This window comes from Nyctereutes procyonoides, unplaced genomic scaffold (assembly GCF_905146905.1).
Source record: "Nyctereutes procyonoides isolate TBG_1078 unplaced genomic scaffold, NYPRO_anot_genome, whole genome shotgun sequence".
Taxonomy (NCBI): domain Eukaryota; kingdom Metazoa; phylum Chordata; class Mammalia; order Carnivora; family Canidae; genus Nyctereutes; species Nyctereutes procyonoides.
Window position 1 is genome coordinate 18,863,975 of NW_026575052.1, and position 20,284 is coordinate 18,884,258.

At 36.1% G+C, this 20,284-nt stretch overlaps 1 protein-coding gene across 1 annotated transcript in view; it reads left to right on the top strand.

Annotated features, from left to right (window-relative positions):
* Nucleotides 1-20,284, top strand: part of LONP2 (lon peptidase 2, peroxisomal) — a 97,435-nt gene that overhangs the window by 54,955 nt on the left and 22,196 nt on the right. Inside the window, exons 10-11 of the mRNA XM_055331225.1 lie at nt 515-641; nt 4,289-4,422. Coding sequence (XP_055187200.1) covers nt 515-641; nt 4,289-4,422 — 261 coding nt within the window. The remainder of the gene's footprint in view (nt 1-514; nt 642-4,288; nt 4,423-20,284) is intronic.

A 20,284-nucleotide genomic window follows, 5' to 3' on the forward strand; every position in this document is an offset into this window, starting at 1 on the left:
GGGGAAAAAATTTCTAGGAGGACATCTTAGTTTCTGTTTTGTTACTTAAATTTATAGCCAGAGTTCTGCAAATAGCTCCCTTGCAGCTCTTGCCCTGGGATTCCACTTACTTGCTGTTTTAAGTTGTTGCAGTTAGGTATCAAATCATGCTAAAGAGAAGAGATGTATTATTTGCCTATTAAATAATAAAACTCACATTTGAGTTGAGAGAATTATCTTAGACATTTGATTAAGAGTTTTCCTCTTCTTTAAGAGAGATATTATTTAATCAAGAGACTTTCAAAGCTGTGCTTAGTAAATGCTTTTTTTGTTTGCGGACAAATTGGAAATTTTAACAGTTTAATTGGATATTAAATTTTTTATTCTGATTATAATCTTAGTTGAAGTAACACTTAATAAATTCATTCTAAGTCCAAGATCCATTAAATCTGCATTTGATTCATTTTTTTTTAAAAAATGTGGCACTATGGAAGCTGTGTGAATAATTACAAAATAAGATCACTTTTTTCCCTAGGGTATACACAAGAGGAGAAAATTGAGATTGCTCACAGGCACTTGATCCCAAAGCAACTGGAACAGCATGGACTGACTCCTCAGCAGATTCAGATCCCACAGGTTACTACTCTTGACATCATCACCAGGTTAGTCAATTGTCCTGAGGCCTCTCATTGTTTGAGTATAAAAAGAAAAAAGGGACAATTTTACTGGCAACTCATAGCAACCATTCCTTTCTCTCCACCAGAATCCCAGCAAGTATTTCCATAACTTGATCTTTTTCAAAAAATTTTTAAAAGATTTTATTTATTTATTCATGAGAGACACAGAGAGAGAGGCAGAGACATAGGGAGAAGGGAGAAGCAGGCTCCATGCAGGGAGCCTGATGTGGGACTCCATCCCAGGACTCCAGGATCACACCCTGAGCTGAAGGCAAATGCTCAACCACTGAGCCACCCAGGTGTCCCTCCATAACTTGATCTACACAGGGCTCAATATTATGCAGAAATTCAGACAGAAAGAGCTTAGAGTGTCTTCATAGCTGAGAACTTTAGCTGAGCCAGAATTTTAGCTTTTTCACTAGAGCAGTGCACAGGATTCATTTGATAAATTGAGAACCAAAAACAAGGAAAATATTGAGACACCCCATATGCCCCAGGATGTTAAAAGTTAAATTCTCTTAAGAAGTGCATTGCTACTTTCAAACACCTGTCTTAAGGCACTCAGATTTTCTTCTCTTTGAGAGATTTTAAATATCCTTAACAATTTTCATCTTCAGAATTAACACTGGAACAATAGAGGGTGCTTTCCTGAGTTAGCTACCAAGTCCTTAAGCCTGTAGCAAGCAGGATGTAAATTATCTGAGTAGAGTATTGCTTCGTCTGATTTATAGATTGCATGTTTGAATGGAAAATATACCCTGTTGAGAATTTATATCTGCAACAGCCTCTTACAGTTTTCCTGGCTCAGTGTTACAGATCCATTGCATCATCTGGCGAATTGTGTCAGGCTGCCAAATGCTCCTCATGCGGCCCTCTCACAGTAACTGCTGTTTTTCAGGAGAAGCAAAGTATCTCTCCATTTTGATCTTTGACTTAGAGTTTGGCCAGTCAGACCGCTTTTTGATCTAAGCCAGCCTTCTTATGGAAGTCTATTTGGAAGTCTATTTAAATTTATACATAAAACAGTAAGACTACATCTGACCTGGGAGTTCCTTTTCTTAACTTGTGATTCATTGCCTGGATAATGCTAGGAGAAATAAATTAGGTGATTTATATGCCGAAGTCTTCCAACAATAATATTATTCCAGATAACACCCCAATGCCTTTGGGTAACTTTCAACAAATCACTTAACCTTTTTGATAGCTTCCCCATCTGTAAAATATGAGTGAGAGGAAAAAAATATCTGGATCGAAATAATACTGACTTTGAAAAGTAATCATTATTTGTATTTCCCAGTTGTTGCTTGGGGAACTATTTCTTTTTAATATATATGTTAGCTCAAAACATCAAATATTAAAAGCTTATGGACATTAGGAAATGTCTCTGAACAGTTTCAATATTTTTAAAAACAGTACAGGTATTTGCTACTCCAAGCAGTGTTGGCTATTTAGTAATTTACCGAGATTAGATTATAGTTTTTCATCTTTTGATGTGTTTTTCATCTTTTTGTGTGTCATAGTCCTGGATTCCTAATGTTCGGGGGGAGGGTGTTCTTAGATCTCATCTAGTGTGTGTGTGTGTGTCCCCATAACTAGCCTGTTGAGTTCCTCCAGTGCTAGAGGGCTCACTGCGGTCTACAAATAGGTAAGTAAATAATTGTTACAAAATAATCTTTATTTTCACCTCCCTGTAATTTTTCTAGTTCTGCCCTATAGGAGCATCTGGAATCTAAAGGTAAATCCCTCCCTTGTATAGCCCTTCTGGCATTAAAAAAAAAGTCAGATCCACTTCCTATAAATGTTCTTTTTCAAGCTAAACATTCTGTTCTCTTTACCATTCCTCGTTACCCACTCTCAAGACTTTCACCTTTCTAATTAGTCATCTCTGAGTGCTGCCTGTGAAACCAGTGTCCCTTTTAAAATGAAACAGCCAGAGTGGAACTCAATATTTCACAAGTGGCCTGAGGAATTGATGGTGTAAGACCACCAGCTTTCCTATTTTGATTATGTTTTTTTATGACTGTATCTCATGACTCTTAGCTTTTTTAGGTTATTCTCTTGCCTGTTGTGCCTACAGATACTGAACATCTTCAGTTGTTTTTCATACAAATTTCTGCTGAGTTTGGTCTCATTCTGTACTTATAGGGCAGCATTGAATTTTATAAAACCCAAATGTAGAAGTTTGCAATTACATATATTTTATTGGTTCCAGCTACCATTGCAGCAAATGGACTTCATTTTCATCTGGATTATCATTAGTTTTAGGTCCTCTGGAAATTGGCATATATAGTATCTTCATGTTCATATAGGAAACATCCGCCACTTTTTATTGAATACTGGTGATTCTCCCCTTTTTGATTTTAAAATACTAAAAAAGGGTTGTTGTGTCTAGTTTCTTTCAGCTGTTAATGTTGGTATCTACATTAGCTCCTGACTCATTATTGACCACTTTAAACAAACAAACAGTATTTCATTTATGTTGTTGTAGATGTTATTATTTCTGGAAGTTTCTCCCGAACTTCCTGGTACCATTTCTGCACATTCATGTCTTTCCCCTGTAAACTTCCTCAATCTCTGTTCTTTCATCTTTTGTCCAGACCCTTTAATCTGAGCCCATCAGCGAGTTGTCTAGGAAGCTACACTGGGTTTTTGCTTTTGTTTTTACATGTTAGTTCATTTATTTTTAACATGCCTCTCTGTTTTCTTCCTTACTGAAAGTATATGCAGTTGTGTAATAATGGACTTTATGCTGATTGCCTCCTATCCTTTGGATTGAAATGAGTTTTACTTTAGAGTGTTTTGCCAAGAGTTTTTATTTGTCTTTTCTCAGAACTTTTGAAATCTGATTCCCTAAAGTCTAGAATATGTGTCTGTCTAATCAAATCCAGTTTTTCAGGTACATCTATATTCTCTACCTGATGCTACCCATTCAAATCTATCCAAAGCTGGGTGACCAAATATGGTTGTGTTATATAATGGTTTGTGAAGAGGCTTATAGAATTTGAGTCTAACTTAAGTTTTTTTAAGAAAGCTCTGCTTAACCACATTTAGAATCTCCACAAATTGACTATGCTTGTATCAGCATATTTCCCTTCTTTAGAAGTCTCAAAGAAAATACACTGAATAGAGGTGACAAGCACAGTTCCTAGTGAAAACTAAATTTCTGTCTAAGATTAATTTTTGCTTTAGTTGGGAAAAAAGTTTTATTTTTCTGTTTCTTTCAGCTATATTTCAAGTGTAATAAATTCATCTAGATTTTTCTTAAATTGACAAATTTTGCATAAGAAAGCTCTTACATGTATCATCAAGGAGTAAATGATGTTTTACGTGCTGCCAAATTTACTTTGGCAGTATAAATTAAAGAAACAAGGATTCATTTTTAAGTATAGGATAATAGTTGAAGATAAAAGTCCCTATAAAGGGGAAGGTTATAGCTGAAAATATATCTGAGTATTTTAAAAAAATAACAGTAGTTTAAGGAGGAATTTTTTAAATGCAAGGAAGTTACTACTTAAGAAAATATAATGAACTTTTAAATGTATACTGTTTCATTAGTGTAAATGTTATATTATTTCTGTCTATTTTTACAGGTGGTATTTAGCCAAAAATAAAATACTTTCCTTTGATGACAGGTATACCAGAGAGGCAGGGGTTCGCTCTCTGGACAGGAAGTTTGGGGCCATTTGCCGAGCTGTTGCTGTGAAGGTGGCAGAAGGACAACATAAAGAAGCCAAGTTGGACCGTTATGATGTGGCTGAGGGAGAAGGTCTGTGACCTTGATCTGGAGCTCTCAGGCTTGGTGGTAGGAGTCAATGGCAAAAAAAGTTAAATATGGAGGGATAGTGTTGGGTAGCCCTAGGAGCAGTGGCGCATATGACTCCACCAGTAAATACATCCAGTGAGTAAATAATAACTCGACATTGATGCATTTTATCAAGAGGATTTCTTTTACAAATAGTACAGAGTTTCAGCTAGAATAACACACAATATTAATGCTTTAATGATATTATAAATTTCTCCAGATTTATGATGGCATGCTTTATGTATGGGTTCTGGTGTTCTTTTTTCCTTCTGACCCAGACTGTTGTAAAATCTTTCAATATTTATAGCATAGAAAGTTATTGGACCAGTTAAAAAATCCAAGCTGTCTAAATACTGCAGGGGTAGATCTTTGTACTCTGGAAGAGCTTTATGTCATAATTTGTTTTTCTCACACATTTTCTTTGGTAGATATACAATTAAAATGTAATTTAGATTATTCTTTTTAAAGAAATAATCGTGGAGGTAGTGATGATAGGGAAAGAAGGGGAATTTTAGGACTAGACAATCAAATGTGAACATTTCTGTTGGTACCCAGTTAGAATGTTGTGGGTCTCTTTGTCCCAGACTCATACAGGGTTTCCATTCATCATACTGTGCTGCTACATAGCTTGCCAAAACTTGCTTTAACAAATATGACTTTAGTAGGGAATTGAAATTTTCTATAGTTAAGAGATTTATTAGACGTTCTGTCATTTCCATAAGCTCTTTCTAGAATAGAGGTTGATGAATGTGGTGGACGGACCATAATTTGTGATATGCTTCATGGAATAAATATAAACGTCTTCCCTGTTTTTCCTTCTCTTGCTAAGCACAGTGCACTTTATACTTTATCAACAAAAGAATGGACTTTCATATAATCTCTTATGTCCAGTATGATGCTTCACCCCTGCTCCCACTGTGCTAGGAACCTTCCTGGTTCATTTACTCCAGAGAGTAAACTTCCCATCTTCTGTGCAACTGGAGAGGGGGAGTGTTTTTGCTATATGGAGTAGGGTTACGGATCTTAAACTCTAATTGTTTCTTCCACAGACTTTAACATTTTTCTGTTTAGTATCCTTCCTCATTGATATTTCAGGGATACCTCCAATTCCTGAGTCTTTATAGGATTTTATGAATAACTACCCTTAAGATATTAAGATTTCTCCTTTCCATAACCTAAATGTTTGTTACTTCCGCCCCACTCACTTTCTGTTTCATAAGGGTTTATGCTTTTTTAATTTCTTAATTGTCATTTTAGTAGGATTTGGAGAGGAAGTTTAAAGATAAACACATGTTCAGACTATCATTTTCAAAAATCTGAATTTTTAAAAAGTGCCGTAGGTAAGTGAGTCTATCAAGAATGGAATCACTGGCAAAGTTGAGTGACGGTGAAGAACTGAGGTATTTTTCTTCTTCTTCTTTCTAAAATATAAGGCCTAGGTCCTCCTGAATCCCCCCCCCTTTTTTTTTAATTTCCCCCTTTTTATTCTTAGAACACTCCCTTTGTGCTGTGGGCTGAAGCATCTGAGCTTATGTCTTTTTGTCCAAGGCAGACAATAAAATAAGGTTATCTAGTTTGCTTACTTTGAAAACTGCGTTTAGGATTGAGACGGTATATTTGGAAATTTCTACAAATACATTTAGAGGGATTGATGCCAAAGGAGACTTCCCATAGTTATGCAGTACTTCATGTTTATACGTATATCCATTAGCATATTTCCAATAATGTCTGTGATCATATTAGCTATTAAAAGATAACTCTGAAAAATTCAAGCACTCATTCAAACAGCTTACGAGCTATGTGGGAACATGCAGTTTTTCATGGCAACATTTATTTATTTACTTGTTTGTTTGTTTTAAGTTCTTATTTATTTAAGTAATTTCTGCACCCGATGTGGGGCTGGAACTCAAGACCCCAAGATCAAGAGTCACATGCTCTTCTGACTGAGCCAGACAGATGCCCCTGGTTATTTTTTCTTAATCCATGATTCACAGAACAAACTCTAAATAATAACATGATTAAGCAGATTTGAGTGGTTATGATATTACCTAGGTCATACAGATGAATAAATAATTAGGATAAATACAAAAAAAATTAGGATAAATACTTGTTTCTTGATGGTGATTTTGGCTGTGATTGTCATTAGAGGCCTGTGGAGTCTAAGCTAGTTCTAATATTGTTAAGATGCCCTTGACTTTACTGTGAATGAGTCTCCTCCAGATTTTAGTAAGATAATTATAAGGTATCTTGAAATTGATGTTTATCAACTCAGCTAATCCAAAAGGAAAATTCCTACAAAAGGGTTTGTGACAGGTTTTTATGCAAAGTTCAAATAGAGCTAGCTTATTAACAAAGTTTCTCATTACAAAATGAATTATTTAAAATTAGAGTATAAAATAGAACAGTTATTGTAGAAATTTCAAGGAATGTAGTGAGGGAGTTATTTTTAATGTTAAAAATATTGCTGGACTTGGAATTACTGCCAGGAAGAAAAGTAATTTCAGGCCACAAGCTTCAAAACAGGCAGAACCCTCCAGTGTATCGAACGCTGTCTCTGGAGTAGGCCCAGAAACGCTGGTCTGTGAACAGTTGTCTTTGTATTTGTGGGGTCTGAATTGGCAGTTAAACAGAACAAATAATAATGGAGTTTAAAAGCCTGGTGAGATTTATAGTTGATCCACGTTAGAGGAGGAATATTTATGGTTTTGGTCACTTACCCATAAAATATGGGAATTACTTCATAAAAGCAGTGCTGCCTATGTTTTCTGCATGTTACTAGTGTATTCTGAATTGCACTTTTCCTTTCTGTGATATTAGTTGCGTTGGGAGATTTAAAAAATATATATATGTGGCCAAAGTTTTGGTCTCCTTTTTCCCTGCCTTTCAGCTATAGATAAAAATGTCTGATTTATTCAATTTTGCATCCTTGGATGTTTCTCTGCAAAGAATCGGGCAAATGTCCATTTTTTTCAAGTACATAATGTATCATATCTGTCCAGTTAACATCTAGTAAGATATTCTCCTCAAAAATTATCTTAGGAAAGGACTTGTATTATAACCAGTCCTTACAGTTTTCCAGAATAAGAAGCATTCTCTATTTTTTAAAAAAGCAATATTTATTAGAGAAGCTACATTAAACTTAATCTCAAGCTGTTTCTTATTTCATAGAAAAGATTTAAAAGTTAGCTAGAAAAACAAAGAATTAACACGGATTTAATGATTGTTTATGAGGTATGTAAGATGCCATTATACATTAGCTTTTAAGATATGACTTAAACCAATACTGTAACTGTTTAGGTTATGGAGATCACAGAAAAATACTTAGAGGGAAAATGAATTAAACTAGCTAACATGTGAGAAGTGAATTGGGTACTTTGGGTCCGGGATGAAATTTCTGGTGGTGACATCATACAGTTTCGAGAATGACCATGTCATAGACAGTCTGGATAGCTAGTTTAATATAAGTCCTCCAGCTTGTTCTTCAGGATTGCCTTTGCTACTGTAGGTCCTTCAAATATCCATATAAATTTTAGAATCAGCTTGTCAATTTCCACCAATAAATAAGTAAATAAATAAAATCTCCCGACACTTTGACTCATTGCATTGAATCTGTAAATCATTTTGGGGAGAATTGACAGTTTGATATTATCATATCTCCTAATTTATGACCAGAGTCATTTATTTAAGTCTTAACAATTATTTTAAGTGTTCTAATGGTTTTCAATGATGAGCTTTTGTATATTTCTTCTTTAGATATATTCCTAGTTATTTGATCTTTATGTATGTATGTTATTGTAAATGATGTTTTTAATTTTTTATTTTCTGATTTTTGTTGTTGCTACGATACGGGAAAACTGTATCGACCCATATCCAGCAAACTTGCCAAATTGACTTGTTAATTTTATCTATAGATACTTCTGGATTTACTGTGTATTTCATCAATCATCACAAATGCAAATAATGTTAGTTTCTATTTCTTCCTTTTATTTCATGTCTTCCCTAATGCTCTAGCTGGGACCTCCAGGAAGATGTTGAATAGAAATAGTGATTTAAAACCAATGTAGGCAGAAAAAAAAAAAAACCTATGAAGAAATTACCAGCCTATGTAGCCTTTGTTTTTTGCCCTTGGACCCCCACTCCTCACCTAATTGACAATGATAAAATCTCATTTGTACAGGATTCTCCGATTCAATATCCCTTCACAACATTCCTCAATAGACTCTATGCTTTGCCTGTTTGATTCTGCTAACAGACACATATTTATCAACTTGGCTATCTGTTTCCTAGTCCCTAGGAAAATAGAAGCTGTAAGTCAGAAAAAAAGCTGAGTAGTTGGATGGTTTGAGTCAGGCAATAGGATTTGATGTCAATGAAAACATGCCTATCCTCTCATGATAGATTCTCTTGGGGCCCCTGCTGACCATAAAACGCTGGCTAGACCACAGATCTAACTGTGGCAATTTCTGTAGTTCGGTCTGTATCTCAGTTTGACTGGGTTGCATTTTGACGCATTGTTTGTCTGATACGTTTGCCTTGTATACGGCAGTAATTTCAACCCAGTATTAAGTGGAAGAAGGTAGATGTAGTATGCTTAATTTTTTTGGTATGTCCCTTTAAGACAACTTTACAGTTAACAATGCGTCAAGATAAAATATTTGAATTTTATAGCACCAGTTCTCCTCATTCATTAACTTTAATTCTCCCAGTGGACCACACTACTGACCAGGAGAGGAAAGGTATCCTGCCACTGCCACTAAGTCTGCTTAGTACTCCCAGAGTTGGGGGGAGAGGGAGTGGGGTGGGCGGTGTCACATACCCCGGGAAGAACCCTGGCTAAGAGGTTTGAATACCTGTTCCTTGCTTGTTGTGCTTTCTTCACTTTACATCCCACTCATTTCCTAGGACAGCTCTTCTTTTAGCCTTTCTCTGATCCACTTCCAGGAGGAATCCTCTTCTGTCAGGCCACCTTCAGTGTTCTTTATTGTAGCTTCCTGCCATTGGCTTCTTAGGCAGCAAGTGTCCTTTATGATAGTTATTTTAAGCAGGGCTCCTTTGTAATCAAAACAGGAAGCTGTTCCTGCAGGAGAATCAAGTGTTTTAATCCTTTCAATTTTGTTTTGTTTTTTATCAGTTTTCTATAAATCTGAGTTGTACCCATTCTCTCATCTACTGCCATGAATGCATTTCTTGTACTAATGGAGAATACTGTATATAATGTTATTAGGAAGTGACCTCAGAGCTTTATGTAACTTTCTGCTAAATTCTTCACTCTTTGACTTCTTGGAGCAATCTTCTGCTTGTTGCAGGAACTCTCTCTGTCTTTTGGATTTTACATTAGTTACCTAAGGTTGTATAACAACAAATTATCCCAAAATTTAGTAGATTAACACATTTAACAAACATTTATCATCTCATAATATCTGTGGGTCAGAAATTGAGGGGCAGCTTAAATTTACCTGGGAGTTCTGGCTCAAGACCTCTCATGAGGTTATAGTCAAGCTGCCCATCAACTGAAAGTTCAACTCAGAGATCTTTCAAGGTCACCTATGTGGTGGTTAGCAGACTTCAGCTCCTTGTTGACTATTGACTGGGTCTTCATTCTCTTACCACATAGGCCCACAATATGGCCACTGGCTTTCCCTTCCACCAGTGAGAATGATACATGAAAAGGGAAAAACAGAGTCTAAAACAGAAGCTACTAATAAATAAATAAATAATAAATAAATACATAAATAAATACATAAACAAATAAACAAACAAACAGAAGCTACAATCTGTTATAATCATCACTTCTCCCACATTCTGTTGGTCACATAGACCAACCCTGGTATGATAAGAGATGGCTCTACAAGGGCATATGATTCTAGGAGGTGGGGATAATTGGGGGTCATATCGAAGATGGCTCTCACAGATTCTTTTTTTTCACTTATTTTAAAGAAGGCTTTTATACATCTCATTCTATTAATACCACCCCCATTTCCAAGAGTTGAAATAGTTTGTTTAGAGTTCTAGAGAAAACCTGTGGTTTGGTTGTTAATAGGGACTGGAAATTTCTCTGCTGCAGAAACAGTTAAGAGTTAGCTACATTACTTTATTGGGTGGGCCTTCAGGGAAGAAAAGCTTAATAAGACCCACAAGCAAATGAATAGTTCTTGAGCAACCACTGAAACAACCTTTATTTGTCAGCTTTTAATGTGGATTTTGTCGATGTTCTTGTTTGTTTTCTTTGGGGACATAAAAACTTTGTTAACTGTTTTTAGTGAGGCAAGGATAATGGAGTAGTTTCCTATTACTTGGTTCCAGCTACATGTAAACATCCTCAAGTGCCTGAACCTGAATCTCATATCTTCCTTTCTGGCTAGTGTTAGAACAAAAAAGAGAGAGTAATTTAAATGTGTGCCCCTGAACCCCAAAACCACACACCAGATGTTTGGGTATTTATTTTAGATTGTTACAATAGCAAAAAGTCAGATTTTTAGTTTCTGAAGAGATGCCTGTGTCTGATGGTTTGAGAAGTCTTTGAACACAATAAGACAAGTCCCAGTTTTAGTATTCATGGAAGCTGGATTTAAATTGGCCTGTATATTCCTAATTGTTAAGCAGCACAACTTGGAAAATTTCTGCTTATTCTTATAGAATTTACCAATCTAAAAGGCTGTAGCAATTCAACAGTCATCACAATCTAAGACACTGTCAGAAGGCTCTTTCTAAGCCAACACTGAAGTTCATGCTGTTGAGTATATGTGCATCATACTTGAGCTGATTTCTTATCTTAGAGGTTTTAATTCAGTTTTGCATTTTCAGTATTTAAAGTCTTGCTTCCCCTGTTCATGCTTATCTTTCCTTTGATTGTATTAGTAGCTCAGGACAAATACAATTTTCTAATAGTCAAAGGAACTCGGGTTAACTTTTGAGGAATATGGACTGAGCAGAGAGTTTTAGACCCAAGGCGCCTGGCTTGCTGGTAGCTAAAACTGTGGAGTTTGTAGGGTTCTGTTACAGCTAATTGGATTTTACAAACTAAGATTACAAAAAAAAAAAAAAAAAAAAAATTTAAATTAAACCTAGAGAATAAGGCTTTCTGTGGCAAATACTTTGCATTTAGAGGCCTATTAGGCAGCACATTGTGTATAAACATCTAAAACCAAGTAGTGCTTTAATACTGAAATGAAAATATCATGTTGGTATATACTGCCAGTATCTTGAAGACATACTAAATATTCTTTTCTGACTAATTTACTTATTGTTCCCTCATCAATATTAGCCTAGTTTAAGAAAGATTTGTTTGCCTACTTTGCCTACATAGACTGGAAGGAAATGGCAATGAAGGAAAAACCCTACTTACAGGATGATAGGAACCAAACATTTGTTATTTAAACTCTATTTTGGGACAGGAAAGTCAAATATTGTCAAGGAATTAAAAAGCCATTGTTTCATTTAATGAATCATATAGGAAGATGTCATGACCTTTGAGTGCTATTGTCATATATGATCAAAACAAGCCTTTGAAGTTATAAGATATTAAAACAGTACTTATTTTTAATATTACAAATAGTCTCTGCATTTTCACTGATAATCCAAAAAGTTTCCCAAGACTATTTTATAAATTTTTATAAATCTCTAATACAGGAAATGAGATTTATTAATGCTCAAAACCTGCTTGGAGACAGTGGTTCATGCTCCTTTTTCTGGTACAAAGACCTTATGTCACAGACCCTTGTATAATTTTAACTCATTCAGTCAGTGAGTCAGCTAGCATTTATGCAAGGTTCTAGATTAGATCCTAGGAAGCAAATGAAAGAAAACTCCTCTAACAAATATATGGAGTCCATTGGGGGAGATCAATATGTTATAAATAAAAAATTATTAGATGTGAGATGTTTCAAGTGTGCTGGTGTTTAAAGTGCTGTGAGTCACTGAATTGATCACTGAAAGCTTCATTTTACTTATTACAGATATTGTAGCGCTTAAAATTGCTTTTGGTAAGTTGAGACAAAATGGTCATTTGCTTACATCTCAGAATTAATTAGAATGCATAAATATATGGAAAAATATTTCCTGATACTCTATTTTAATATTCTTTATTTTCATGAATATGTAACTACTACTAAAATTGGGAAATGTTTTACAATCATAATTTCCATCTATATCTCAATAGTTACTATGTAGAAATGTTTAGTAGGTGAATTTGAAAGAAAAGTATTTGGTAATGTTAAGGTTTGTTCTCAAAATAATGAATTAAATATTGGCAGAAGGCACTTAAAAGATTTTATTGCGAGCATGAGGGGTTTTCTGGGCATTTGAACCACAGATTTCTCCATTAGAGCTAGTTCCTTTAAAAAAAAAAAAAGGGCAGATTGAAAATATGCAGGCACAAATGCCTTGGCAGCTCTGGTCAGTAACTTGAATCTCAGTTGCACTTAGCACACTTCCTTTGGCTGGGAGCATGGTTTTCTGGAAAAGATTAACCTGAAAATGACAGCACAAATTATACAGTTGGAAATATTCAGGTTTTTCTGATTTGTTTTTAAGATACTTTGTTTTCCCCTTTCTGCCTTCCCAAGAGAAAGCTCTCAGAAGCATTGTATCCATGGTCAGTTTAGCCCCAAGGCACATGCTTGTGCTATCTTATAAAAAATGACAAAGCCGCTTATAATCTCAGTATCTCACCTCACTTTTTAAAGTAGACTCAGCTAAAAAAACAACAACAAAAAAACTTAGTTGTTTTTATAACTGCAGTCATAAAAATCTTCCTCGTTATGCCTAAATGCAGTCTGGATCCATGTGTACGTGCCCTCACTAAAGAGATGAGATGTAAATCCTATCCCCCTTTATTTGTTCATGGACGACTCCTCTGCCAACTAGCTGTTAAAATACTTAGTAACCCACTTCCTACACGCATATACACAAATAATAGTTCAACTGAATCAGGAGCCCAGTGTAATTGGATTCACCAATTAAAAAGAACAATTTTTAATCATTCAGTATCAATATTATTATATAATTCATTTTCACTAATTAAAAATGTTTACGAATTCTGCATGTTAAGGACAGTAATCTTTTGACAAATCAAAGTAATTATTGTTTTGATCATTTGTCCAGAGATACAAAGGTACAAAGTTTTATTTCAGCAGGCATAACTGAATAGCTGTGTTATATAGGGCACTGCAATGAGTTGGTATGGCAAGATTAGACCTCATCTAGTCTGATTCTCATTCTACAGATATGGAACTTAGGTCTCAGTTTCTTACTCAAGATTTTGTTCCATAAATGTTGGTTGATTATGGTCTGGGTGCTGTTTGCTCCTTCAGCCTAAAAGGTGTTCCAGAATAGTGGGAATTATGATTAGAAAGTAATTCGGCATATATTGTGGGATCTTGAATACAATTCTCAGAAGTTAGGTATTTGCTAAATTTGTGATGCAGACCAGGAAAGATGCGTAAGTGTGGAAATGATGTTAAAGATTCATTTACAAGTAGTGAAGAAAATGGATACAGGCATACCTTGGAGATACTGAGGGTTCAGATCCAAACCACTGCAGTAAAGGGAATTAAATGAATTCTGTGGTTTCCCAGTACCTATAAAAGTTAAACTTACACTGTCCTGTAGTCTGTTAAGTGTACAATGGCATCATGTCTAAAAAAATAATGTATATACCTTAATTTAAAAATATTTTATTGCTAAAAATGTTAATTGCTGTCTGAGCTTTCAGCACATCATAATCTTCTTATTGGTGGAAGATCTTGCCTTGATGTTGATGACTGCTGACTTATTAGGGTGGTGGTTGCTGAAAGTTTAGCTGAATGTTGAAGGCACATTCTTAAAATAAGACAGCAGTGAAGTTTGCCACACCGGTTGTTCCTTTCAGAAATGATTTCTCTAGTAGAATGAAATGCTGTTTGGTAGCATTTATCCACAGTAGAACATCTTTCAAAATTAGAGCCTGTCCTTTCAAACCCTGCTGCTCCTTTATCAACTAAGTTCATATAATATTCTGAATTTTTGGTTGTCATTTCAAGAATCTTTACAACGTCTTCACCAGGAGTAGATTTCATACGAAGAAGCCACGTTCTTTGCTCTTCTCTAAGAAGCAAGTCCTCATCCATTAAAATTTTGTCATGAGATTGCAGCAATTCAGCCCCATCTCCAGGCTCCACTTCTGATTCCAGTTCTCTTGCTGTTTCACCACATCTGCAGATACTTCCTCCACTGAAGTCTTAAACCCCTCAAAGTCCTCCGTGTGGGTTGGGATCAACTTCTAATTCCTGTTTATGTTGATATTTCACCTCTTCCCATGAATCACAAACATTCTTAATGGTGTCTATACTGGTGAATCCTTTCCAGAAGATTTTTAATTTACTTCACTCAGACCCATCAGAGGAGTCACTATCTATAGCAGCTATAGTCTTACAAAAATGTGTTTCTTACATAAGAATCCAAAGTCAAAATTATTCCTTGATCCATGGACTGCAGAATGGATGTTTTGTTAGCAGGCATGAAAACAACATTAATCTTGTACATTTTCATCAGAGATTTTGGATGACCAGGTATATTGTCAATGAGCAGATTTTGGAGAGGAATCTATTTTCTAAATAGTGAGGTCATCTTAACAGACAGCTTAAAATATTCAGTAAAACCATGTTGTAAACAGATGTGCTGTCATCTAGGCTTTGTGGTTCCATTTGTAGAGCACTGTGTAGAGTAGATTTAGCATAATTCCTAAGGGCTCTAGGATTTTTGGAATGGTGACTGAGCATTGACTTCAACTTAAAAGTCACCAACTGTATCAGCCCCTAAAAAGAGAGTCATCTGTCTTTTGAAGCTCTGAAGGCATGGATTTTTCCTCTCTAGCTGTGAAAATCCTACGTGGCATCTTCTTCAAGTAGAAGGCTGTTTCGTCTACTTGAAAATCTGTTGTTTACTGTAGCCACTTTCATTTAATTATCTTAACCAGATCTTCTGGATAACTTGCTACAGCTTCTCCATCAGCACTTGCTGTTTCACTTTGCACTGTTATGGAGAAGGCTTCTTTTTTTTAAAGCTCATGAACCAAGCTTTGCTAGCTTCAGATGTTTCTTCTGCGGCTTCCTCACCACTGTCAGCCTTCACAGAATTGAACAGGGTTGGGACCTTGCTCTGGATTGGCCTTTGGCTTAAGGAATGTGTGCCTGATTTGATCTTCTCTTCAGACCACTAAAACTTTCTGCATATCAGCTTTAAGGCTGTTTAACTTTCTTATCATTCATGTGTTTACTGGACTAGCACTTTAAATTTCCTTCAGGAACTGTTTCTTGGCATTTATAACCCGGCTAACTGTTTGGCCATGAGGCCCAGCTTTCAGCCTGTGTTGGCTTTAGACATGCCTTCTTCACTGGGCCTAATCATTTTTACCTTTTGACTTGAAGTGAGAGATACATGACTCTTCCTTTCACTTGAACACTTAGAGGCCATTGTACGGTTAATGACTAACCTAATTGCAGTATTGCTGGGTCTCAGGGAATAGGGAGGCACAAGGAGCTGGAGAGAGACAGGAATGGCCAGTCGGCGAAGCATTCAAAACACGCAAAACATTTCTCAGTTAAATTCACTGTGTTATATGGGCCTGGTTGATGGGGCCCCAAAACAATTACAATAGTACCATCAAAAATCATAGATCACAGACCACCATATAACAACAATGAAGTTTGTAATACTGTGGGAATTATCAGGATGTGGCACAGAGACACAATGAGCAAATGCAATTGGAAAATGGTGCCAACAGACTTGCTCTAGGCAGGGTTTACAGGGTTCACAGCCAGTAAATGTCATTGTCAAGATTCTAAAGTAGGCAGACGGCAGACTGATGAAGTCTAAACTTAATGTCTGCACTGTGCTTTCATTATTCCAGTATATCCTATGTCTATTATCCCTGTAACAACTATTTGAAGTGTAGATACTATTTCTCTCATTTCAGATGAGGAAGTGGAAGCTTAAGAAAATAAAGGAAAGGATCAATCTGAAAAGGAAATTAAGAAAGCAATTTCATTCACAATAGCAAATGCAAATCAAAACTGCAGTGAGCTATCACTTCACATACTTCAGAATGGCTAAAATCAAAAGCATAAGAAACAACAAGTGTTGGTTAGGATATGGAGAAAAAGGAACCACTTGTGCACTATTGGTGGGAATGCAGACTGGGGCAGTCACTGTGGAACAGTTCCTCAAAAAATTAAAAATAGAACTACTCTATAATCTAGTAATAGCACTACTGGGTACCTATCCCAAAAATACAAAAACACAAATTCAGAGGGACACATGCACCTCGATGTGTATTGCAGCACCATTTACAATAGCCAAACTGTGGAAGCAGCCTAAGTGTCCATCAGCTGGTGATTGGGTAAAGAAGGTGATTGGATAAAAGATCAACTGATGATTAGATACAGAAAATTATATATAAATAATGGAATATTATTCAGCCATAAAAATAATGAAATCTTACATTTACAACAACATGGATGGAGCTAGAGAGTATAATGCTAGGCAAAACAAAGAAGACAAATACCCATATGATTTCTCTCCTATGTGGAATTTAAGAAACAAAACAAGCAAAGGGAAAAAAACAGAAGAGAGACAAACCAAGAAACAGACTCTTAACTGTAGAGAATAAACTTATGGTTACCAAAGAGGAGGAAGGTGTGGGTGAATAGGTATTAAAGATTATAGCTATCATGATGAGAAAAAAATAAAATGAAAAAGCAATTCCATTTACAATAGCATCTAAAAGAATTAAATACTTAAGAATAAATCTCATGAAGGCAGTGAAAACCTTGTATGTTAAAAACCACCAAACATTGCTGGAAAGAAATTTTAGAAGACTTAAGTAAATGGAAGGATATTTTGTGTTCATAGATAGGAAGACTTAACGTTGTTAAGGTCTGAACATTCAATGCAGTGTCTTCTGAAACTTCTACAATCTCTTTCAGAGGAATGGAAAAGTTGATCTTCAAATTCATATGGAACTGCAGTGAGCTCTAAATACCCAGAACTTTCTTGAAAAAGATCAAAATGGAGAACTCACACCTCCTGACTTTGAATCTTTTATAAAGCCACGTTAAGACAGCATGGTACTGACATAAAGACAGACAAGTAGCCCAGTGGAACAGAATACAGAGCACAGAAATAAAGGCTCACATATACAGTCAGTTGATTTTTATCAGGGATGCTATTCAGTAAGGAAAGGAAAGTCTTTAACAAATGGTGCTGGAAAAACTGGATCTCCATATACAAAAGAATTCTGTGCCCGTACAAAATAAATACATAATTACAAAATTAAAATAAATACAGACATTAAGCTTTGATCAGTGACCTAAACTTAATTAAGAGCTTAAGTTACAAAGCTCTTACAATAAAACGTGGGGCAAATTCATAACATTAGATCATTGGCAATGATCTTATGGATATGATACAAAAAGCACAGGCAACGAAAGAAAAAATAAATTGAATATCAAAATTAAAAACTTTTGTGCCTCAAAAGACACTATCAAGAAAGTAAAAAAAAAAAAAAAACCTACAGAATGGAGGAAAATATTTGCAAATCATGTATCTAATTAGGAACTCCTATCCAGAAATGTATAAAGAACTCCTACAACTCAGCCAACATAAGCAGCCCAATTCAAAAAGTGCAAAGGACTTGCATAGGCATTTTAAAGAAGACGGCGGCCAGTAAGCACACACAAAGATGCCTGCCATCACTACTTATTAGACAAGTGCAGATGAGAATCACAGTGAGATATTACTTTATACCTGTAATTTTACAAATGGTAAATAAAAAGTGGTGAAGATATGGAGAAACTGGGTGAGAGCACAAATTGGTGCAGCTCCTGTGGAAACCAGTTCACCAGAACCTTAGAAAGTTACACATAGAACCACTATATAACCCAGCAATTCCACTTCTAGTTGTATATCCAAGAGTGTGGAAAACGGGGACCCAGATAGATACCAGTGTTTGTAGCTGCATTCTTCACAAGAGCCAAAAGATGGAAACAACTCAGGCGGCCATGAGCAAATGAGTGGGTAAACCAGCTGTGGTAGACACAATGGGATATTATTCAGTCATAGAAAGGAGTGAAAACCTGATAGATGCTATAGCATGGCTAGATCTAGAAAACATTGTGCTAAGTGAAATAAGCGAGATACAAAAGGACAAATACTGTATGGTTCCATGTAATGTGAGTTACCTAGAATAGGCACATTCACAGAGATAGAAAAGTAGAACAGAGGTGAGAGGAAGATGGGGAGTTCTTATCTAATGACTGTAGAGTTTATACTGAGGTAATGAAAGAGTTTTGGGTATAGATGGTGGTGATAGTTATATCAGCATTGCAAATGTATTGAGTTCCACTGAGTTGTGTACTTGCAGATGGTTAAAATGATCCATTTTATGTGTTATATATTTAGCATTAATAAAAAGTTTAAAAAAATAGGTTAAGGAAATTTTCCGAAGTTACAGAGCTTACAGTTGGAAAGAGCTTGACCACAAACCCAGGCTCTCTGACTCCAAGGCCTCTTGGAAGTAAGGGAGGGCCAATTGTACCTCTACTGGATATTTCTTAGGATCTACCCAAAGGGAGAAATACTAAAAATAGAAAGCTTCATATTTTTCGTACTTAAAGCAATTTGGTGTACTGTGTATCTGTCTGAGGCCCTAAGATCTTTTTTTTTTTTTTTTAGATTTTATTTATTTATTCATGAGAGACACAGAGAAGGAGAGAGTCAGAGACACAGGCAGAGGGAGAAGCAGGCTCCATACAGGGAGCATGACGTGGGACTCGATCCCACGTCTCCAGGATCACACCCTGGGCTGAAGGCAGCGCTAAACCGCTGCACCACCCAGGCTGCCCCCTAAGATCTTTTTAATCTAAACATATTAACTACTCATAGTGGTTAAGAGTTGACTACAAGGAATATCTGTCACTGTTCAGAAACAAGTGTTTCTCCCCCATTTCCCCAACACAAGGCTCTGTCTCACAGTCCATGAGATCATGACCTGAGCCGAAATCACAAGTGGGACACTTAACCAACTGAGCCACCCAGGTGCCCCAGGATAATAATTTCTTAACAGCAGAATTGCCATCATGCAAATATAAAATGACCACATGTCAAAGATTTTGCTTAACTCATTAATGAGACAACCAGTGAGATGTTACAGTTTGTTCAGTGGAGAATCCAGGAGTACACTCATATGTAAGCAGTCAGGAATGCTGAAATTGGCAAAAACAGCATTATAGGACATTATAGGGAGAGAGGGTCAGTTGTACCTCTCCTGGACAAAGTTCAGTTTCATTTCTGCGGACAAGCATCATTTGCATTACTCTTGGTTTCTACAGCTTACAGAATTGAAAACTAGCAGAGAAGCAGTAAGACACAAAGCAGCTGGCAGGGTACGCTGGACAAGACATCCAGTAGTCTATTTTCACTCATCCCCAACTGTCAGTTTCTGGGAGTTTTTTGATAAAAATCATAGAAGGGAATCTGTAGAACTAGTTAGATGGATTATTTTCAACTAGGAAAAAATGATCTACTCTCTGAGCTTCCCACCAGATTGCCATGTTTTGTCAAGGAATTCTTGAACTACAGGCGGTTTTTCTAGACTGGATTTCAGGGTTGGGACAAAAGGTGTCTTTGGTTGGGAGCCACGAATCCTGGTACTGTGTCATTTGCTGTGCACTTAAGGTTTAACCTCCCTGGGTCTCAGTTTCCTTAACTACAAAATGGGCCAGATCTTAGATTTTCTGCCTAGCTTCTAACATTTTATATATCATGGTTTTATCCTGTGCTTTTTCAATTC